A 24,513-nucleotide genomic window follows, 5' to 3' on the forward strand; every position below is an offset into this window, starting at 1 on the left:
CTCTCTCTCTCCCCCTCCAAGTTACTTTTTCTTTTGCTAAATCATGAAATACAGCTGCACTTATGTAATTTATGTACCATATTAACATGTAAAACATCCCTATATCTTTCCAACACCCTTTCATCCCTTCTAGTTTCTTTGTATCATGTTATGATTCACCTCCACCACCGCACCACCACCATTTTATGGCCCTTTTCCACACTGATGGCATGGTGTCTAAAGTTACCATCAGGCAAGTTTTATGGTTGTATATATATATATATATATATATATATATATATATATATATATATATATATATATATATATATATATATATATATATATATATATATATATATATATATATATATATATATATATATATATATATATATATATATATATATATATATATATATATATATATATATATATATATATATATATATATATATATATATATATAATCACTGTAGTATCTAGGTATATGCTGATAACCACAAGGAAAGAAGAAAACACGAAGTTCCCAAGTGCTTTCGTGTAATTCACATCTTCAGGGGTGAGTACAGTCTGTACTCACCCCTGAAGATGTGAATTACATGAAAGCGCTTGGGAACTTTGTGTTTTCTTGTTTCCTTGTGGTTATCAGCACATACCTGGATCACGTGCACCTGCGGTGATTGTATGTACAATACTATACAGTATACTTGGTACATTCCATCATTTACGCGGGCAGGGTGCGCATAAGGTCGCCCAGTCAACAAAACATTACCGAGTTCTTCACCCACCACAGCCAGCCCAAGTCAGTGATAGTGAGGATATGGACTTTAAGGGGTTTGACAAAGAGGCCCTGCAAGCCTCTGTGGTGGATAGTGATACAGGTGATACAATTGATACATGTGAGGGCCAATAATCTGCCCTCTGCCTCGGAACCAACCCCCCATCCCTGTGTGCCCAGCCATCTCTTCTTCTAACGTAAGTGTTAAAAAACCTAATATTATTGATATTTCTCTTATATATTAATTGTGTGCGCATACCATCATAAAATTAAGATGTTATTTTTACTACAACGTATGTATTGTCAGAAAAAGGGTAGTCTGGCGGTCGGCCCAGTCTCTATTTCAATTAATCCCATATGTTCTGTTATTTCGTTTACGCGTTTCTTGTTTTATGCGGACATCCACGGATTTAATTGACGGCGTAAACCGAGACTATACTGTATATGCTCAAATTTGCCCGATTTGCACTGCACTGCACTGCACTGCACTGTCTTTGGTATGTACCGTATCAATATCCTCAGAAAAATTGGGTCAATGTGGTCCAGCTACCAATGTTTGGGGTGTATTGTTTGTGTAATTAACTTTTGTCTGTTTTTCTGAAAATATTATGTAGCTTAGCAGAACTGTTGCTTATAGACTGAAGGTTTGCTTTTGCTTCATATTTGCTCAGGTTGTTATTGAACATTATCAGGAACTAATGTTTGTCATAAAGGGAGCATATTTACCACACTAACATAATTCTAACTTTACATCTTCTTTAGTTTTAATCAGTGAACAACCTGTGTTTACCAGGTCATTGCATCTTATAACAGCCCTCCTTGTCATGGTATGATAATCGGTGACAAAGTTTTTCCTTAATATATTGCATCGCCTGTAAAAACAGCTACTCACCATGTTATGAAACACCTAGAACCAAATCCTTTGGTTTGATGGTTGCCTCTTACAACCATTGGGTAAATTGGTCAAGAGTTGAAACTCTCAAGCAATGCTTGCACCTCTCATGACTCCCTCCTCACTCCCAACCATAATTTTTTATTTATTAATTTTTTTGCTGGTCACTTTTGCTGTTATGAACTGACAAGCAATGATTCCCTTTAAACCACTGTTAACCACCAGCTTATGTATACTGTACTTTGGCTTTGCCTGACTATTTGACAGTACAACACTGTAATTGATGATTTCCAATTCTTTAGTTATAGTTTTGCATATCTCTTTTTGCAGAAGCTGCACATACAGGTACTGTAGTGTATGGAAAAGACCTTTAGGTTATTTCATGATGCGAATTTTCATAATTTTGTTAACATTGTACAGTGACTCATGAATTATGTTGTCCTATTGTTTTGTGTGAAGGATTGATTTGTAAGTACAAAAAGCAACTGAACCTATCACTATTAGTATTTAATTGACTTCATAGCCCAGATTGATTTTGAATTATTATTTAGTCACTGCAGTAAAACTCTATTTTTACATTGTGGCTTGGGTCCAAATTCATTTCATAGAAAAACAAAAACAAACTGGCATTGAGTGATGTGACCTTAGAATTACTGTACAGTAAACCCTTGAAGACCTGGACCCGGTAAGGCCGGATTTCTGAAGATTCTGAAAAAAAATTGGGGGTTCTGGGCTAAGGTGCCTCCCTAAGAAGCTTTCTCAAAACAGGGTAAAGGTAGTTTTAGGCTTAAAGTTTTAATCTTTTAAAATGTCGCAGACTAAACTTAGCAGAATATAACTTGCATTGCTGGAATCCTTGCAAGATAACGAATAATTTGAGAACAGGTACACCACCAATTTTCCGGAAACTGATGGTCCGGCACCTCCTTTAGTCTGGACAAAATTATGAGACGGCACTTAACTTTCCTCCCTCCCAGCCAGGGTGAAGGTAGTTTTAGGCTTAAAAGTTTTTTTTTTTTTATAAAATATAGCTGACTAGACTTAGCAGAATATAAATTGCATTGCTGGAATCCTTGTAATATAGTGATTAATTTGAGTATAGTGATTAATTTTTGTCTAGTGTAGTACATTTGAGTACAAAGTGTGTACAGTAATGTTGCTCAAGATTATGTTTTTTCACATTTAATTTACATTTGATATTTGTTTAATTTAAGTTTCTAGCAGTCCTTGGTGCATTAGACACACAGGAGGTGTATAATTAGTAGGTCAGAGGTGTATTATTGAATTATTATTCCCTGACCTCGGTTGGTCTGGCAAAATGGATAATCTGGCAAGGCTTTGGAACCAAGGGTCCCGGAAAATCTGTGGTGGACTTGTATCACATAATTTGCACAAAAGATGAAAATTTTATTGCTTTAGTGTACTGTAGTACATTTAAGTACCGGTATAAGTTTTTCAACTCATATTTTTGGGTAGTTATACTGTACAGGGGGTGGGGGGCAAATTCGTGGATTTTTATTTCACGGTCCTTTATTACTCACGGAAGACACTGGATGTACCCAAGAATGTTTGTGGGTAGTTCTAAAGTTGCCGGCATTTTCGCAGGTGGGACAGGGAACCATTCGTTCTAGAGACAGTAATTTCCTTTACCTGTATTGTAAATATGTGTGTGTGTAGACACATACAGATAAATACTAATGGAAAAATACTTCACAAATAATCAGAAAAAAATTATTAAAAATGTGAGTCAACCCTCAAGTCCATTCTTTATTTATTAAAGCACTGACTTGAGGGTAGAGTCACATTTTTAATAAACTTGTTTCTGATTATTTGTGAGAGGATTTTCCCATTATTATTTATTTGTATGTGTTTTGTGTGTGTGCGCGTCTACACACACGCACATATATACAATACAATACATATATACAATCCGAAACAAATTTATTAAAAATTTGACAGTCTACCCTTAGGTCCGTGCTATAAAAAATAAAGCACGGACTTGAGGGTTGACTCACATTTTTAATAATTTTTTTCTGATTATTTGTGAGTATTTTTCCATTACGTATTATTTGTTTGTATGTGATTAGACATACTGTATATATATATATACAATACAGGTAAACAAAATAATTGTCCTAAGGGCAAACACATAAAGGGAATATACATTTCTTTGTACACAAGTAAAAATGTTTCTTCTCCCCCCGGTCAGCAAATGTTATTCGCGGGTTTGGTGATTCACGGCCATTTTAAGAATTTAACCCACGCGAATTTGGGGGGGGGCCCCCTGTACATAACTTCTCCAATTTTTGTTTTGCTAGTTTACATGCACACACCATCTAAAATACCTATTGTGAACAACGTAAAAGAAATAATTGTCTTAAGGGCAAACCTGTTTATTTTCAAATTAATCATGGTCTTATAAGAATCCCAACAATGTAAGATATATTCTGCCAAGTCAATTCAGCGACATTTTATAAGTGAAAAACTTTAACTCCCTCTGTACGCACTGGGTAATCTCCCTGCTGGCTGGTCAATACCTCACCCCTGCCAAGCTGTCAACATCTCAACTCCTCCCAGCCAGGTTGAAGGTAGTTTTAGGCTTAAAGATTTTATCTTATATAAAGTGTCACAGACTAAACTTAGCAGAATATAATTTGCATTGCTAGAATCCTTGCAAGAAAGCGAACAAATTGAGTGCATATAGACATCACATATTTTGCACAAGAGATGAAAAATTTAGTCCTTTAGTCTAGTACAGTACAAAGAGAGTACAGTAATATGTTGCACAAAATTATGGCTTTTTCATAGGAAAAAGGCTGTATGATTAATCCCAGTGGTCAGGATAATACAATATGTACTGTATTTTTTGTGTTTTTTATACAATGATATCTCCGTTAGCTGGAACAATTGGTACAGAGCACTTCCGCATCCCCAGAATTTTTCGGTTAACAGGAACATTTTCTCGGAATTTCCAGAATATGTGCCTGATTTTCATCTTTCAAAACCAGAAAAAACTCCCCCATCCCCGGAATTTTCCGGGTACCAGGAATTTATTTTTATAATTTTCCGGAAAATGTGCCCTTCGGAAAATCGTTCCCAAAGCCGGAATGGATGAGTTGACGGTTCTGGGTAAACACCAGAAATACACTGTCACGTTCGTAGAGTGAGATAGTATATATAATTTGTAATGAAAGTTTAAAGTCCTGTTATAATAGTCAAGATAACTTTATTTCTCTAGAAACAGGGCTGCCATTTGCAATGACGTCACTAGTTTCTAACGCATTGCTGCAGTCGGAGGTACAGTAGAACGTCGATATAACACAAGATACGTTCCAAGAGAGGTCGCTTTAAACCGCATTCGCACTAAATTGAAGTGTTTCAATGGAATAATTTAGTTTGGTACTTGAGAGAAACACAAAATTCTAAAAAGACTGAGAGTCTACCCAGATGCACCTAAGCCCATCTCCTAGAATAAACAAAACATTGTTTTTTGTAGTAATATGTTAAAACAATCATAAATCAACACAGCTAAAATTACGAGATGCAAAATGGTCTGTTTACTAGCGATCAGCTGATGTGAGAGGGTGGTCGCGCTGGTGCTGCCGCGCAGGGTTGCAGGTCTGTCCTTTTTGAGACCTTGTCCTGAATTTTTCAAAATAAAAAGGGACAACCATAAACTGTCCTTATCTGAATTTTAAGTCTTGGAAATAGTGGCAATGGTTGATGCACGTGGTAAGAGATGGTGTCACACAATATGCCCGTTCACTTGAGCATCAGTGCGAGAACTGAAGATGTGAGAGGGTGGTGGGCAGTCGTGTAGCATGCCCAGAGACGCATCTGGTGGGAAACATTAGACGCGAAATTTAAAAGAGGATGCGCCAGATTGACTCGCACAAAATAGGAAAGATTTTCTTTAAATTAAAACATTATCCTTAATTGTGGGTGTCGCTTTAAATCAATAATCTTAAATTGAATCGCTTTAAATCGACGTTCTACTGTAGTAGAAAGGATGGCCTTTTCAGACCCCAAATGCCAAGTTCAGGTAAGTTTTTAGGGTGTGTGGTACAGTGAACCCTCACTTTACGCGGTTAATTCAACCCACGGCGGCACCGCGTAAAGTGAGAAACGTGTTAAGTGAACAACATAACATATGGGATTAATTGAAATAGAGACCGGGCCGACCCCCAAACTCCACTTTTTCAGACACAATACCTACGTTGTAGTAAAAATAACTTCTTAATTTTATGATGGTATGCACACACAATTAATAATTAAGAGAAATATCAATAATATTAGGTTTTTTAACACTTACATTAGTAGAAAGATGGCTGGGCACACGGGGATGGGGGGTTGGTTCCGAGGCAGAGGGCAGATTATTGGCCCTCGCCTCTATCACTTGTATCAATTGCATCACTATCCACCACAGAGGCTTGCAGGGCCTCTTTGTCAAACCCCTCAAAGTCCATATAAGTCCATATCCTCACTATCATTATCACTATCACTGACTTGGGCCAGCTGTGGTGGGTGGCGGGTGAAGAACTCAGTAATGTTTTGATGACTGGGCGACCTTGTGCGCACCCTGCTCGCCGTAAAAGGGTACACACACACCGCGGAAAGTGAGCATTCCGGTTTCGACAGGGTACCGCGTAAACGTGGAAACGCGTATAGTGGGACCGCGTAAAGCGAGGGTTGACTGTATTTTTTATTTATTTATTTATTTATTTTTTATTATTATTTTTTTTTTAATGGTCTAAGTCATAGACATTTCGTAAGTGAAGAAATGCCCCATGAAGAGCAGCTTCAAACACAGGTTGGATGGATATATGAGTGATAGGGGCTTGGTGTAAATGGGACTGCCATGTATGGGCCAATAGACCCACTGCAGTTTCCCCCATTCTTATATTCTTTTGGACATTAAAAAATCCAATGTTCACATCAGCTTAGCTGTCATGTGTTCTTACCTGGTAGACTCTCTCCTTTTTTTCAGTGCATTTACAGAGTATATCAGTACTAGATGGAGATAAGAGTAAATTTAGAAGTAATGACACTTTCTGGACTTTGTTTTGAGAATACCTGGTGCTAGGTAACATTAGTGCTGTTATTGTTTTGATGGTTCACTAATGAATCACTGGGGTATATCATCATTTATATTAATTAATAGGTAAAATTTTACAATAGCTACCATAGGTATTTTGATGTTTAGATTCGAGATAGGCTATATTGGATAAATTTTAAGTTTTGGTCATCCCTGTACTTAGACATGCAGACTATGTTTTTTCTGATGGATTGTGATGTGTTATGAACGATTTTGACCTTCATTTCAATCGGAAATCACTAGTTTTGAGTTACTACCTCCCCCTTACCGAATTATATATTAAACTAACCTTATAATTCATCATACCCTAACCTAACCTAACCTATGATCTGTATTTTCTTATGCGATTGAAAAATGTTTTGCGACAGAAATCCTGTAGAGATAATGTTTCTTATTGTTTAAAGTACTTAATCCTATAGTTAGAATCTTAAGGTTCCCCAGATGACCAAAACCAAAATAATATCAATATTGTTTGGAAAGTTTATACTATTAAATTTGTAGTATGGGCAGCTAATATCTATTGAATTAGTTTATGTGCTTAGTAATTATTATTATTATTAATTTTATTATTATTTTATTATTATTATTGTTGTTATCATAACAGGTATTATTTTATTTTTGTGTATTTTTTATTATAAATTTTATTTATTATGAATAATAATTATTATTATAATTATTATAAAATTTTTGCCCCGGCCCTGATGTGGGTCAGTGACCTGTGCCTAGGTGGACTGATCCCTGTTAAAAAAAATTTGCTCCACAAAATACTTTCGGTTTTCAGAGGTTTTCGGAATTTCGGATAAGGGGTTGTCAACCTGTATTATATTTCCATTGGTTTATTACAGTACTGTACTACCATTATTATAGTTCATAACTGATTATAATGATGAACAAAAGCTGGTAGTTAATTATTTGTTAACTGATTGATGAATACCTTGTATTCATAAAATGTTTGTCTTTAAGTGAACTTGACCTTTAAGTTTATACACTTTATTGATGGTAAATTAATTTCAGAAACGAAAGATTTTTTTTCCTAACAGTTTTAAACATTTTATTTCTTATTTACTCAACAGGGGACATTGAGTGAAGGCACTGAAGGGAATGGGTCAGTGCCTATGATGGGCCAGCCAATTGGTCAACCACAATTCTTTAACCCTACACAGTTTAAGACATCTACTAATGCCAACCCCAGCCAAACTAGGAGACCTGGGCCTGGGAGGCGATCACTTCCTGCAAGACGATAGTATCTGAAACCATAATTTTTATGTGATTCATAGTTTTTATATTAGGTTTACATTAGCAAAATTTCATGAAGCATTTAATTCTGTACCTCAGTGCAATAAAAGCCCATGTCAGTTTTCAAATATTTTAGGTGACCACATTAAGTTTAATATTTGGCAGTGTTGTAGTACCAATATTATATCAGCAATAGTTGTATTTTGGAAGTTTATCCTCTGACTATTTCAAGAACTATTAAATTAGTAATTAAGGTTGTGGATAAATATAGTAATCATGGAGTACTGTACGCAGATTTTCTCATAATTCGACCAATACACAGAAATTATTAGGTATTCATCTGTTCAGCATCATTATTGACCATGAAACAAAATCTGTCTCCAGGAAACTTAAATTTTTAACATAGTCTATTGTTGCACTGAGGTCTTAAGTGAATGACTGTAAATTTAAAAAAATATATATATATATTTAAAATGCAAAAATTAATATGGTATCAAACAATTATGTCCTATTACAGCACTGCTATGTTTGAATAAGACCAGCTTTGTTATGCCGAAGTGGTGAGAAAATAAGATCCAGCACCATTGCCAGATCTTTCTTTCGTCTTTCTTTTTTTTTTTTTTTTTTACTACTACTTGACCTTATTACTCTGATATGTGATACTGTTAAGGACCAGAGGCAAGCTTATGTCCAGATGGTTGTGGTGGTGTCATGGTTCACTATAAAGCTTATTGTATTATATTGTAGTGAATGTATCCGTTCATTTTATCCCTGCTGGCCCCTGGACAGTATTTTATTGTAAATTGTGTTTGTTGCATATCATAAGCATCACTGTCCTATTTCTTTGTTTTAGTAGATTGTTTTCACTGATATGGTCGTATGTATTCACCACATTGAGCAGGTAAAGTGCAATGATATCTATTACCCAAGTACATTTTGTTAAAGATATATGAATATTAGTGTTCTTTTTGTGCTGTTCAAATTGTCCCAGCTTTCATTTGTGCAGGTATATATATATCAAAGTTAAATTCAAAATTTTTATGCAATATCTATGTATTGAATGAATATATTGTATAGCTATTCACTATTCAGTGCTTGTTGCAGTTTCAAGTCTTTCAGACATGATTGATACCTGACTGCTCATACATGTTCCAGTGTGAAATTTTTTTAAGTAAATGGAGATATCAGAGGTGTTGATAGTGGCTGGGAGTCATGGTGCCAACAAGTCAATCCCCTACATTTATACCTCAATCAGCTCTATGTATTTGATTGAAATTGTCACAAAGAATACCTAGTTCTGTGCATGCATGATTGATTAAGAATACCCTTCATCCTTGCAATATAAAATATTTGGAAATTTCTTGAGGTAAATGAGTGGTGGGTTACTAAGGAATGATGTACAGTGGATGATTGTGTTCATTGAAATTTGAACAGAAGGCTACTGCAGTTTTTTGGAATTTCCTTCTAATAATCTCTTTGACAATGTTAATAGATACTGGTTAATTAATGATAAATATATGTATGAATGTAGCAGGTGATTGACCGTTAAAAGGAGAAAATACTTGAGGGAAAAAGTGTATACTTATTTAAAAGGTGTTTATTCACATATTTTATAGTAGTTGCATGTTATGATATAAATTTTATTGTATTAGTTGATTGTATATTGGTTATATAGCCTTATTTTATGGTGCATTTCTAATGGTTGTAGTTAGCTTAATGATTGAAAAACATTTAAATGACACTTCAATTGTCTCAACTATTGATTCGAAGATTTTGGTCTAAATTTAACTTTAAGCAATTGATTCTGGTTAATGTAATTTGGAGTAAAGCTGGAAGATAATTTACCTTCATCTGTAGGTGCTTTGTCTGCTATGGTACTCATTTATTCCGTGGTTATGAAGGGTTTGGTAGAAATATTTATATATTTTAGTAGGGAAATTTTTTTTAGTAGCACTTTCCTGTAGAATTGCTCTGAAGTCTTTACTCAACTGAGATAAATCATTTACTAATTTGTTAGATTGCTAACTTAAAGCAAATTACTGGAAGAATCGATCTCCCTTGTGATGGGCAGGATTGAGGTGCCTGTTGTGTGGCCTCAGCACTGAAGCTTGGATAGTTTAAACTTCCCTGTTGTATATTAGAATATTATTTAGCTCTATTTTATTCCTTTTTTGTTAGTATATAAGTCCCAGCAACTTATTTTGAAAGTGATGAAAAATATAATGGTATGGGTATATTTAAAATATTTTATGTACATATTGGTATATTAATAAAGTATATGTTCCCCCCTCCCCAATGACATTCTTTATCAGTTTCTTTATATAATGTTCAAAGTGTCAAAAAACAAAATCATAATATTTTTGTTTTCTGCTGTCTAATTTTTAAAGTTATTGCATTCATAAATGTTGATTACTATTTATCATTTCTTCTCATTCATAACATACTATCAATGCATGATATTCTTTGGGACTAATAAGTATAGGGATATAGGTATCCTTCGAGATACAAGTGTTCAAGACATGAAAATTGCACTCGTACGAATTTCCTAAATTGACACCACTACTTTGAGTTATGAAAGCTTCACCCGCTTATGCGATTTTGTGTTGGTAAAATTTTAGTCTGTTGGCAGGGCCATCTTGGGGAGAGATGCACAGAGTAAGGCCCTTACTTGCCCCATCCCTGTTTACCCCCTTGTGGTGGTGAGCCCAGACTGCACCCTTAAGGTAATGTACCAAAGTTAAACAATATTTTATTTTTTTTTCATGTGTTAGATAGTATTTAATTACTGAAATTAATCCCACCAAATTTCAAGTTTGAGAGAAAATCATATTTGGGTGAAAAAACGCAGGTTTTTTCAGGACCGAGACAAATCGCGATAAATGCAATTTTGTTCAAAATCTCCGTCTAGATATTCCTGAGCATGCGGATTCCGAATATATTATCAAAAGTTCGATTGCAGATTAATTAGTGGTCATTGGGAGTACTGCCGTGAGCTGTGTGCTGTAGGAGTACTGCCGTGAACCGTGTGCTGTGGGAGTGCTGTCGTGTGTCATACCAGTGTTGTGTGTTTTAATTATTAAATAGTTAAGTCCACCCTTATACGTTGTTCATACCAACCCTATTATTCTATAACAACTGGCGCCCGAACAGGGACAACCGAAGGATGGACTGATTGGTGGCCGAAGACGAGTTCTGACGAAACAGTTTGGGTACAGTTACGTCTGGTAAAGCAGGTAAGATGTCTCCATCAGAATTATTTGAGGAAGCAAAGCTGATGGGGCTCAGTGAACCTCCTGAAATTAGGAATTATGTGTTGACTAGGCAAGTCAAAGAACGTGAGGAAAGCCGAGGAATGGGAAGAGCGAGCCAAAGAACGGGAAGAGCAAGGAAAGCTACACCTTCACGAGCTTGGAGTTTGGAGAATTAGAAGTGAGAAAGCCAGGAAACACGAATGGAAGATTGCAACAGTTAAACAGGATTTCCTCGCCCAGACGCCTACCGTATCCTCGTTTCCTCGCGTAAAACTACCAATGTTCAACGAGCAACGAACCATACATACAACGGTTTGAGGATCTGGCAGAGCTCTACAGTTTCAGCGAGTCTATGAAATGTCTCCACTTCATGAGCCTGTTCGAGGGAAAGCCACTGGAAATCCTGCATCGTATCAGCAGTAGTGAGAAGACATAAAACGTGATGAAGTCAGCTCTTCTTAAGGCTTATGGATTTAACGTAGACCAAGCAAGATCCCAGTTTCTTGGTGCTACGATGCAGGACAAGGAGACCGCTACTCAGTTTGCAGCCAGTCTCACTGCTTATTTAAACCAGTGGATCAGCATGGACAAAGAGGTAATGAAGGATTTAATGCTGCGCAACCAATTTGAAAATTCTTGCCCACCCGAGCTCATCTCCCAGTTCAAGATTGACAAGGCGGGGACCTTTAGAAAGATGGCTGAAAACGCAGACACTCACTTTTCTGCATATGGCTACCAACCAAGGAAAGCGTGGCAAGGTAAAAAACCATTAGCACCTCCCCTGTACAAAGATCAGTCACAGGAAGGAAACCAGCATTTATATCGCCCACATTCGTCATATCAGGCTTACAAGAGGGACCAGACTAAATGGCGTTCAGGGTTTAATCACAGTGATATCCGACAACAGACAACCGCTGTCGCTGCGTTCCACCACAACGAGGATCTTGAACCCCCTTCAGAAGTTACAACCTCCACCTCAGGATGACTCGGATCAGAGGCATCACAAGTTTTGACTAGCAGCCGCCACCATACACTCTTGTCACTGGCATGCCAACTTCATTATCCAGCCTGGGTATGTCGGAAACCAAGCAGTCAGTGTTATGAGGGACAATGGATCCTCGGGCTATGTGGTGAAGAAGACCTTGGTACTAAGCCATCAGTTCACGTGTGGGTAGATTCACGTCAAGATGAATAATGGATCTATCACAACTGTGCCTGAAGCAAGAGTGCACGTGGAATCCCCGTTCTTCACTGGTTGGATTAATGCAACAGTTATGTCTGAGCCAATTTCTGAAGTGATAATTGGGAACATTGAAGGGGTTAAGAGTAGCTGCTTCATGGAGGCGACCACCCAGACTTCTGCTGCCGCCGTGACCCGACAGGTGGCTTGAACACGACCACATGCCATTCCACTGGTTGTTACGGCACCTTTTGACCTCATGGACAGTCAAGACGTACTGAGAGAACAAGAAACAGACCCCACGCTCAATACGGTATGAAGGAATTTACTGGCAAAGACCGTCGGAAATTCTTATGGCAACCGAATAAGAATTGTCAAGAAAAGGAACCGTTTGTATCGTGAGTCTGTCACACCACAACAGGAGGAACGTCTACAGTTTGTGGTTCCCGCTAAATACCGTAAGGAAGTGTTAAGATGGGTCACTGTGCTGCTCTCGATGGTCACATGGGGTACAAAAAACTCTTGATTGCATACAGGCCATATTTTTCTGGCCTGGCATGGAGAAGGAGATAGAGAGACTGGTGCGTTTGTGCGATATCTGCCCAAAAACCAGTGAGACCTAGTCCGTTGCAGCCTCTGCCAGTAATTTCTGAGCCTGTTGAGAGGGTTGCCGTTGGCCTTGTGGGGCCCATCAACCCTAGGGCAAGCGATGGGTCAAAGTATATCCTCACACTCATTGACTCCAGCACGAGGTGGGCTGAAGCCGTACCTCTGAAGAATATCGAGGCTGTAACCGTTGCTGAAGCAATGCTGGAAATATTCTGCAGAACTGGCATTCCCAAGCAAGTGCTAAGCGACAGAGGTAGTCAGTTTATCTCCACCATGATGGAGGAAGTATTCCATCTGTTGTTGGTAAAAGGAATACGCACATCATCCTACCACCCGAGTTGCAACGAACTATGCGAGCGATTCAATGGGACTCTAAAGAAGATGGCAGCTGAGCAACCAAAGGAATGGCCTTGCTACGTTGCTCCCTTGCTTTTTGCGTATCGCGAGGTTCCGCAGAGTTCCCTTAAGTTTTCCCCATTCGAATTGCTGTATGGGAGAACTGTTCGAGGACCCTTGCATATATTGCGTGAATTATGGGATGACGAGCAGCCTGACCCAGAAGTACAGACCACTTACGCCTCGCTGACCGTCTTCAAGCTACATGTGAGTTGGCCATACAAGAGCTCATCAACGCCCAGCACACTCAGAAGAGCTACTATGAGGAAAACAAAGCTTCGTCAGTTGAACGTTGGGGACAAGTGCCTGGTCTTACTCCTCACTGTGCACAACAAACTTCTGGCGCAGTATAAGAGCCCTTACGACATTATCCAACGTGTATCTGACTACAATTATATTATCCAAGTAGGAAATCATCGGAAAAGATTTCACAAATATGATTAAAAGATACTACTACAGAGAAGAAAGGGGTGCAGCTATTGCTTGGAAATGTATTCCAGAATATTACCATCCTTAGGAATACCTGGTTTCCGTGAATGGTCACCTGAACAACAGCAGTACCTAGTGAGGGGTCACTACTGCCCGGATAACTCCATCATTTGTGCAGCTGCCTTGGTCCCTACCAGTGACGATGAACACAAACTTATCACTGTACAAGCCCAGCAGTTGGAGACAGTTTATAATTTAACTCTGGGGACAAATCTCTGTCCAGAAAAAAGAACAAGTTATGACCCTTCTACGCCGATTTTCAGATATTTTTTCGGACAAGCCTAGGGTTGGCTTGGTTGATGATCATACCATACAATTAAGTAGTTCAACACCTGTACGGGTAAAGCCATACATCCTTCCTCAGAGACTGGTGGAGACGCTACACCAGACTTGCTGTCGCCACACAACACTCGTGTCCCTCCAATTTTTAAGTACATGCAAACGATTTGTGCTCCTATGCAACTCTACTGCAAATGTCGATACAGAATATTTTTGAAGTAAAAGAATATTAATATCGATTGACAAAATTGAAAATAACAAGAAACCTAACCTAACAACATAAACTTAACGCATCCTAACCTAAGCCTAACGACATAAACTAACAGCAGTCTAACCTAACCTGGAGAAATTCTGGGAAAATTTTAAAATTTCTGGAAAAATACTAGAAATTTTCTGGAAAAAATCTGGAAATTTTCTGGAACAATTTTGTAAATTTTCTAGAAAAAATCATGGGAACCTCTGGGAGGGCCTTTGGGAGAGTCCCTGGGCTCTTTTAAGGGCCCCTGGGAGGGCCTCTAGGAGGGCCATTGGGAGGGCTCCAAGTAGGACCCCAGGGAGGGTTCCTGGGTGGCCCCTGACAGCCTCTGGGAAGGCACCTGGGAGAGTCCCTGGAGGGGCCCCTGGGAGGGTCCCTTGGGGGCCCCAGGGAGGGACATTACAACAACTAATTATTCTGCAATCGAACTGTTGATAATGTATTCGGAATCACCATTATCAGGAGTACCTATACAGTACAATACACTACTAAAGATTTTGAACAAAATCACATATATTGCAAATTGCCTTGTCCCTGAAAAAATCTGTAGGGGGAGACCCTTACACGTGTTTTCACCCAAATGATTTTTTCTCAGACTTGAAATTTGGTGAGATTAATTTCAGTAATTAATTACATCAAGAATAATGTAAAAACACCAACCAATCACCTCGGAAACCAACAGTTGGCGAGTGTTATGCTATTTCCAATAGAATAATAGGGTTAGTATGAACAACGTATCAGGGTGGTTTAACTATTTAATAATTAAAACACACAACACTGGTAAGACACAGCAGTACTGCTACGGCAGTACTCCCACAGCACACGGCAGGACTCCACGGCTCACGGCAGTACTCCTACAGCACATGGCTCACGGCAGTACTCCTACAGCACACGGCTCACGACAGTACTCCCACACACACACACACACACACGACAGTATTCCCACAGCACACACACACACACACAGCAGGACTCCCACAGCACAAGGCTCACGGCAGTACTCCTACAGCACACGGCTCACAGCAGTACTCCTACAGCACACGGCTCACAGCAGTACTCCTACAACACACAGCTCACGACAGTACTCCCACAGCACACACACACGGCAGAACTCCTACAGCACACAGCTCATGGCAGTAAGTGTTGATCGGGCTCACCTCGTCGTCCCGTCTCACTGGCCAGTCCAATTATGACGCACTGTGACGTTGATTGACGTCAGTAATTGCTGCTTGAACCAGCCAACAAGTACTTAGCCAGCTGGTCCATAGTCATGGCATGACATTTGCCCCTGTTAAAATAAATTTTTCTTTTGGAAAGGAAAATTCCACAATTCTATGGCCCTATTTCCGACGTAGGTTCATCTACTGAATATCTGTATCCTCTACCATTTGTCTAGAAAGAAGATGAGCTCCGAGATTTTCACTTCCTTTTATATATCAAATCGTGAAATTGAATTGTTGGAGGTATAACGCCCACCGTGTTAATCTTGCATTTGAGTTTCTAGATGTGCGGAGGCTTGTTAAAGGCAGGTGATCTGTTTCTAAGGAAAATTTTCCACCATATAAATAAAAATAATATTTCTTCATACCTTCCACTACGGCTAGTAATTCATTTTCAACCATAGTGTAATTCTTCTCTGCGGGCTTTAGTTTTCTGCTATGGTATGCCACCGGATATACCTCGCCCTCCAGAGAAGCGTCTGTTCTGAGAATGAAAGGTTTATCAAAATTAGGCAACTGAAGAATTGGTTGTTTACATAGCAGATTTTTCAAGGTGTTGAATTAATCTTCGTGGTGAGAAGTCCAGTGTTGGTCAAGTCTTGTCTTGAAAGAGCTCACACTCGGAGCCGTCACGACACTTTGTGGGATATTGTTCCAAGAGTTTCCAACTCTCACACCGAAAAAAATTGCCCTCAAAGTTTTCTGGACTTGCAGCTTTTTCAATCTTGAGCTGTGACCCCTTGTAGGGCGAGCGTCCGCCAGCTCCAAGTAAGGACACTAGACTGAGTAGTGCCCCCTGAGATGCTTATACACCTCAATTAGGTCACCCCTTGCCCGTCTGTAGTATAAGCTAGGCAAGTTCAGGCGCTGCAATCTCTCAGGGTAGCTAAGGTGCTGAAGTGCAGGCACCAGTCTGGTGGCCCCTAGCGGCTAGTTTATTGTGCACCCCATACTCATCCTGTGAGCGGTAGTGCAAAAGGATTACAGAGTATGGTTTACAAAGAGTCAGAATAATTAACCCCCTGTGGTCAGGATATTATGGCACAATGTTAAACAGTATTTCAAATAGTACTGTACATTATTTGTTTAGTTCTATACATGAAGGGTAACTTATTAATAACTGTGTTAGGCAGTATGTCTGGCTACACACTTTGTTATTCACATTTGCCTGAGAAATATTCAAGCACATTGAATGTTTTAGGGCTTAAATTCGTTACCATTTGAGTAAATATCAAGAAGGTTGTACTATTAAATAAATTTCCAAGTCTTACATTAAAGTTTTTAGTCATTTTAACAATTATTTAACATAATTGAAGTACAGGGAACTAGTTTTTAGCGCGCCAAACAGCCACTTGACTCACCCAAAATGGCATCAGTGTGTGTCCCTGCTCAGTGGAGGAAGCTTCTTGCTTGAGACTCTCTTGAACATAAACTATTTTTACGTTTTTACAGTACAATTATTGGTCATTCTGAAGTTTATTTTACATATTGACAATATATAATGCAGTGCAGTGTTGATTTAAAGAAAATAATCTTGAATTACACACCAAGTGAACTAAAATTTTATGGTGAAATGGCGATATGAAGCATGGGGTGACTTCTCTTCCACCCCAATGCCTTCTCTTCTTCCTTCTCCTCCACCCCATTCTAATTCCCATCATCATCATCATCAACCAGGAGCCTTCTACATGCACACCTCAAAGTAAGTGTACTTTACTGCATTTATTTTTAGTTTGTATGTAATTTTCGGTGAGCTGGAACCAATTTCCCAAAATCCCATTGAAACAATAGTTTCGGTTAACGAAATTTTTGGTTAACGAACGACCTTCTGGAACGAATTGTGTTCGTTAACCGAGGGACCGCTGTAAATACATGATTAAAATTACAAAGTGGATCAAGACTGTCATGACAGTCATTGTAATCTAGGAAGATTGAAAGCCAAGGTTAGGTAAGGCTGCCAAGGTTCTAACCACATATGAGAGTAACCTTTATGTTATATCTAATCAGGAGTAGGAAGCTTTACCTAACAGTACATGATAATGTTTTGTTACTTCCAATTACCAACAACATCGGTTGTTCAAAGTGGGCAGGGTTTAAAGAGGGAAAATATGGGGTAAAATACTATAAAGGACACCAAAGAAACCTTTAAAAACCTTACCTAACTTCTAAAAATCCTAAAACTAGAAATGACTTTCCTTATTCTTCTTGTTTTCGGCATTTACTGTGTCGATGTAGTATTCATTGTTCAGATAAGGGTGGCTGTCGATGGAAATCACAAGTGCACCCTGCAGGGTCTAATTTTGTTATGACATGATTGGTTAATGTCTCCTACTCAGTTATGTATCAGTCACAGTGATTGGCCAATAGGAGACACACCAACGCCACCTGTCAGCATTTTAAGAACTAACGCTAGAGTTCATACGAACACCAGAACTCATTTACGATCTGTTAGTGAATCGCTCTTGTGGTAGTTCATATGGACTTCAGATCTCCCGGCAGTTACTAACTTCGTATCTCAGCAGTGTTAGTGAATCTGAGCCCAGCCTCCCAACAAACGGCACTCCCCCAAGTAGACCATTGCCCCTCTCCACCCCACCTACTTACCTTGCAGAAAGGACCCAGCCAGGTGCAGGGGTTAGGTGGTGGAGTGCTGATTACTTATGACCACTACTGTACTGTAGGTAAGTGTTATCATATCAGAACTAAAAGTCATGAATAAAAATCAATTTTTTTTTCACATTTATTAACTTCTTCATTAACATATCAGTATTGAGTAAAGCTCTGCACTTTGGTTACACCCCCCCCCCCCAAAAAAAAAAGAGAAAGAAAAAGCTCATTCTGCCACTATCTTTAAACATAATATAAAATGTATTTATAACTAAATGTTCACTTCTCATTTATTTGTTGCTAACCTAGTCATAGCCAGTTTTTTAAAGCATTCATTCAAGTTTTCTATAAAAAGGCACAAAATTCTTTATCCACTACAAAAGACAAATGTTGGAACACACACACACACCATTGGTTCCTTGGCCACTCATACTATAGCTGCATGCCATATTATACTGAACTACTAAGAGATGTCTCATCCAGTAGTGAATTGATAAGGCTTAAGACAAATTTCTCAATAGAATAAGTTTCAACAATATTTAGCTTTTCATAGAAATTATTACAGTACATAAGAACATAAGAAAATAAGGAGTCTGCAACAGGCCAGTTGGCCTATGCATGGCAGCTCCTGTCGAGAGTTACTACCACTTTCTATCATCCATGAATCTATCTAGCCTCCTTTTAAAACTCTCCAGCATTCCAGCACTTACCACAAAGTTGCTAAGCTTGTTCCACTCGTCTACCACCCTATTTGTGAACCAGTTCCTTCCTATCTCCCTCCTAAACCTAAACTTATCCAACTTAAATCCATTGCTATGAGTCCTATCCTACTGTACATGTAACTTAGCTTGTACAGTACAACACCCATTTAACCTTATGAACCAGGTAAACCTATTCTAATCTGACTTCTAATACATTATGATACAGTTTGTTAGCACTGGAGAGTACAATCGAGCTTAGCTACTTTTACCAGAAATGTACAGTACATATTTTTTGTTTAAATTCCTTAGGGGAAAGGAGATTTATTTAGAACAACGATTACTGTTAATTTTTGTTTATATGTTAAGTTTAGGCCATTTCACACAATGCATGTGTGTGTGTGTAAATATGTAAATTTATATTCATTTAAATACATACCATATCTACACTTACAGTAATTCTATCAAAACAATTAGTAATATTAAATATTTTTTTTTTATATCCTGAGTTCTTTTCCCAAAAATCAATTTCTTCTATTCATTTGTCAAGTTAAGAGTTTATTTAAAACAAATTAATTTAAATTTTATCTAAAATATGAATAATTCACCTATCTTAAGAATATATTGGCATGTTCAAATACACTGTACCACAAAAATAGAACACCTCTCTTGCACATGTAAACAACAATACAGTAATTACTCTTTCCTATGATGTCATAAAATATTCCGTGGCTTATACCACTTTCTTTTTAAAAAGCTCAAATGACAAGCTTACAAGTTATTAAAACAGTTGTGCATCAGTCTTATGGTCCTATAAAGGTTGTAAACTTGCTTCTGGATTACATTTGCAAAGTCTTCTTTTTCAGCTTATTTGATATAAATGAGGATTTTAACACATTAACATTCTTTAAAAATGCAGTCTGTACTACATTCTCATTTTGATGAGTTTTATATGGAAAATGTGCTTTCATAAAGATCCCATTTAAATATACAATAAATGTATACAGTATGTGGGAAGCCTTCTACTCTTACACAAATGATGTTTACATATTTATTTTCCACATTTATCAACAAATAAACTTTTGGTCATATTCCATTCTTCCATAATACCTGTACATAAAGTATTATGTCAGTGATCATCAAAAGTTACTGTACCCACACCTCTAAAAATACATTTCATAAAAAAACCCACAACTAACAAGCCACATTATACTGTAGTCTTAAAGCATTGGTTGAAGTACCTTACTGTGTTACAACTGTTAATTCCACATGAAAGTTAAAAGTTGTTTGTGTTTTTAAGGTCTAGTAACTACATGAATGTTTGTAGAGTAAATAACTAACAACTTAAAATATAAAACACAACTGTATATATGCACAGAATACTCTGTATGCAGAGATATTACTAAGCTCAGTATTTTGGTAAATCTTCAGCACTTAACATAAGCAGAAAGCTGTCAGCTTTGTGAGAAGCTGTACAGTAGTATTCTGTTTTGAGACATTTGTAATAAAAGAGGTATTATTTATGTCCAAACATGTACTATTCACTGGTTGAATCTGTCAAACATGATGTTGATGTTTAAAAAAAAACAAAAAAAAACACACACACACACACACAGTAATACTCCGCTTTACGCGGTTTTTATTTTACGCGTTTTTACATTTACGCTATGCGGTACCCTGCCAGAACCGTAATTCCCACTTTACGCGGTGCATCTACTCATATATGCGGGTGAAGTATAATTGTTTTATTTAGCTCATAAAATTCATACAAATTACCCGGCCAGAATATAATTTACATTGCTGGAATTCTTACAATTTGATGATCATTTTGAATATAAACATCATAGATTTTGCATTAGACATACAAGTTTTAGATCTAATGTAAGAATTTTGTTTACTCAGAGCAAATATGTTATCTTTTGTGCAAAATATATGACGTGTATACTCAAAATATTCCTGGTCTTGCAAGGAATCCAGCAATGTCAATTATATTATCCTAACTTTAGTTTGAGGTATTACAAATTACTATACCTTAAAATCTAGTGTTTTCACCCAAACATTTCTCAGAGAGGGAGGAGCCAGCGAGTGTGGGAAGAGGGGGGGGGGAGTTGAGTCCATTATTTGAATGGACATTAACCTGGCGACTGTATTTCTCTTACATATTAATTGTGTGTGCGTACCATCATAAAATTAAGATGTTATTTTTACTAGAACATAGGTATTGTGTCGGAAAAAGTGGAGTTTGGGAGTCGGCCCAGTCTCTATTTCAATTAATCCCATGTTCTGTTATTCCATTTACGCATTTCTCTCTTTACACGGACCTCTGTGGGTTCAATTGACCACGTACCATCATAAAATTAAGATGTTATTTTTACTAGAACATAGGTATTGTGTCGGAAAAAGTGGAGTTTGGGAGTCGGCTCAGTCTCTATTTCAATTAATCCCATGTTCTGTTATTCCATTTACGCATTTCTCGTTTTACACGGACCGTTAAATTGGGGCGCGAGCGCACACACACACACACACACAGTATAGTCTGGGTTTACGCGGATATTTTATATGCTATTTGCCATTTACGCTTCACCTGTCCAGACGCGATAATTATTCTTTACACGGTAAATGCCATCATATACGCGGCGGGCAAGGTGCTGGGCGCTGACGTCACCGCTGATGTCAGACTCGTGCCGATGACGTCGCAGACTGTGATTGAGCTACGTATCCTTACCACCCATGCACCCCCTCCACCGAGCACTGTGATTGGTCTATTTAACCTTGCTTGTCCTGCCACCAGGGCTGATGACCTTGGCCGCGCCAGTCTCATTGTCCCCGCGTATATTCACTCGTGCCCAGGAACCTGTTTTGTTTTTTTGTTTCTACACAACGGCTTCCGTTGGACCCCCACCACCCTTGAGAAACCTTGAACTACCTGGCCCAAGCCGCCCCAAGCCCAAGAGGGTGCGACGCGCCTTAAGCTATGAGGTTAAGTACAAGATCGTTCAGGTGTTAGAAAAAGGCACGAGGCAGGTGGATCTGGACAGACAATATGGAGTGAATGAATCGACGATACGCACGATCAAGAAGGATGTCTGTAGGTGCCTCGCTGGTGAAATACTGCCACAATAAGGTGCTGCTGAAGACCGAGGGTTTGTTGGTAAGCTACATTATTCGTCAGTCAAGAAGGAACGTGGCGGTCGACACTCGGGCAGTGCAGGACTACGCCCGAGAACTGTACAAATCAGTGGCAAGAAAAATGGGAGTTGCAGAGCCCACGCCCTTCACTGCTTCCGCTGGGTGACTGCAAGGTTTTAGACAACGCAACAAGATTACGAATATTGAGATAGTCGGAGAAGGAGCAAGTGCTGACTGGGCTGCCGCCATGAATTTTCCCCCATTTTTACGGAAAATTATGGAGGAAGGACAGTACACCAACGACCAAGTGTTCAATATGAACGAATCAGTGTTGTACTGGAAGACATTGCCATCCAAGACCTTTGTAGTCAAGTCTGCGAGTAAGTGTCGAGGGCACAAAATGCAGAAGGAGCGCATCACCGTACTGTTCACCACCAATGCCTCCGGCACTGCTAAGCTGAAGTTGTCTGTGATACATAAAGCCCGCAAGCCGTATGCCTACAAGAATATGGACATGAGGAAGTTAAATGTCCACTGGCTAACCTCAGGGAAGGCGTGGATGTTATCTGGTCTGTCCCTCTCATGGTTAGACACCTGTCTCGTTCCTGATGTCAAGAAATTCTGCGTGCAAAATAATGTGCCGTTCAACATTTTGTTGCTCCTCGATAACACACCAGGACACTCGCCCATTTTGCTGGATCGTCATCCCAACGTATAAGTGGTCTTCCTTCCGTCTAACACTACGTCGTTAATCCAGCCCATTGATTAGGAGTTGATTTGCAATGTGAAGGCTGCTTTCTCCGCCAAGAAGTTTCGGCTTCTGAACGACTTCACCAACACCAAGGATGAATTGCAGAACCTAGAGAGTGGCACAGATAGCGAGAGTGAGGACGAGGATCATGAACAAGGTTTGGCTGACCATGAAGTGCGAGTCAAGCAGTTCTGAAAACTGTTTAACGTGAAGAAGGCTGTTGATTTCTTGGTGGAGGCATGGGGGCAGCTATCTGTGGCAACGATTTGTCACACGTGGCATCATGTGTTGGAGGGTATCCCAGGTGGGAGGCAGAGACAAGCGGTGGCTGGCGAGTCTCAGTCTGTTGCTGTGGCATTGGAGAATGCAAGAGAGGCTGCACAAAGTGTTAAAGCTGCAGGCTTCTCCGAGACCACCAACGAGGACATCCTGGAGGTAATCAGGCAACCTGAGGTGACTGCAGACGACATGTTGCTAGATGATGTCAGTGAGCAGCGAGGTGTTACAGAACAACAAGAGCAGAAACTAACACATGCTTATGTGTAGGAAATCATCGAGGCAGCTGAGAGATTGAAGCTCCTCCTTGTCAAAGACCCAGTCAATCATCGCTACGAAGTGTCTAATAACCTTCAGTTGCAATCCCTGGAGCCCTATGTTAAGCTGTATCACGACCACATCAATGCTAGCCGTGAACAAAACATCACCGAGTTCTTCACCCGCCACCCACCACAGCCAGTCCAAGTCAGTGATAGTGAGGATATGGACTTTGAGGGGTTTGACGAGGAGGCCCTGCTAGCCTCTGTGGTGGATAGAGATACAGGTGAGGGCCAATAATCTGCCCTCTGCCTCGGAACCAACCCCCCCCATCCCTGTGTGCCCAGCCATCTCTTCTACTAACGTAAGTGTTAAAAAACCTAATATTATTGATATTTCTCTTATATATTAATTGTGTGTGCATACCATCATAAAATTAAGATGTTATTTTTACTACAACGTATGTATTGTGTCGGAGATAGCCCAAAAAAAAATAGTAGTCTGGCGGTCGGCCCAGTCTCTATTTCAATTAATCCCATATGTTTTGTTATTTTATTTACGCGTTTCGCTTTATACGCGGACCTCCATGGGTTTAATTAACCGCATAAACCTAAAAAAAGGAGCCATGATACTGTACAGTAAACCATAGTTCAATATCAGCATACAGTACACAGTAAAAAAAAAAATATTTGATTCACAACATACTATACTTTATATGAAACATTTGTGCAAAAACATTGCTTTTCCATTTAAGAATCCATTAGGTGTGATGCAGTTTTGGGTTTTGCTTTTAAAATCTATTAATTGCAGATACCAACATTCAGTTTCTAAATGAAGGGGACCTTTTAAAAGCACATACAAGTTATAGTGAAATCAGAACAGCTTTTTGCACACTATAGTGAAATCAGAACAGCTTTTTGTACACTACAGTTGTATAATTAATAGAGCTTTTTAAATGTACATCGTAGAACATGTTCACTGTTGCCAGGCTTAAAGAAAAAGACTTAAAGCTTCCAGTGAATTAATGACGAAATAATGTTTCTGGGATATAATCATCTGGTATGTTGTAAGTCTTTTACAACATACCAGATGATTATTTCCCAGAAACATTATTTCGTCATTAATTCACTG

The 24,513-nt window shown here is 38.8% G+C and overlaps 2 protein-coding genes across 10 annotated transcripts in view; both read left to right on the top strand.

Annotated features, from left to right (window-relative positions):
• Positions 1-10,274, top strand: part of LOC121875530 (protein transport protein Sec16A-like) — a 107,350-nt gene extending 97,076 nt beyond the window's left edge. For all 9 annotated transcript variants that reach the window (XM_042380103.1, XM_042380108.1, XM_042380110.1 and 6 more), the window contains one exon: positions 7,821-10,274. In XM_042380103.1, coding sequence (XP_042236037.1) covers positions 7,821-7,991 — 171 coding nt within the window. In that variant the 3' untranslated portion in view covers positions 7,992-10,274. The remainder of the gene's footprint in view (positions 1-7,820) is intronic.
• A 2,147-nt stretch (positions 10,275-12,421) lies between these two features.
• LOC121875524 (protein NYNRIN-like) lies at positions 12,422-23,043 on the top strand. The gene is made up of 3 exons (XM_042380091.1): positions 12,422-12,616; positions 13,048-13,824; positions 22,888-23,043. The coding sequence occupies exons 1-3, from the start codon at positions 12,422-12,424 to the stop codon at positions 23,041-23,043; spliced, it is 1,128 nt and encodes a 375-aa protein (XP_042236025.1).
• Positions 23,044-24,513: the final 1,470 nt, after the last annotated feature.

Source organism: Homarus americanus, unplaced genomic scaffold (genome assembly GCF_018991925.1).
Source record: "Homarus americanus isolate GMGI-L3 unplaced genomic scaffold, GMGI_Hamer_2.0 scaffold44579, whole genome shotgun sequence".
NCBI lineage: Eukaryota > Metazoa > Arthropoda > Malacostraca > Decapoda > Nephropidae > Homarus > Homarus americanus.

Coding starts and splice junctions, on each gene's coding strand:
- LOC121875524 (XM_042380091.1), top strand. CDS start 12,422: ATGAATAATGGATCTATCACAACTGTGCCTGAAGCAAGAGTGCACGTG. Junction 12,617..13,047: donor CTGCCGCCGTGACCCGACAG/GTGGCTTGAACA, acceptor AGTCCGTTGCAG/CCTCTGCCAGTAATTTCTGA. Junction 13,825..22,887: donor ACTACAATTATATTATCCAA/GTAGGAAATCAT, acceptor TGCAATGTGAAG/GCTGCTTTCTCCGCCAAGAA.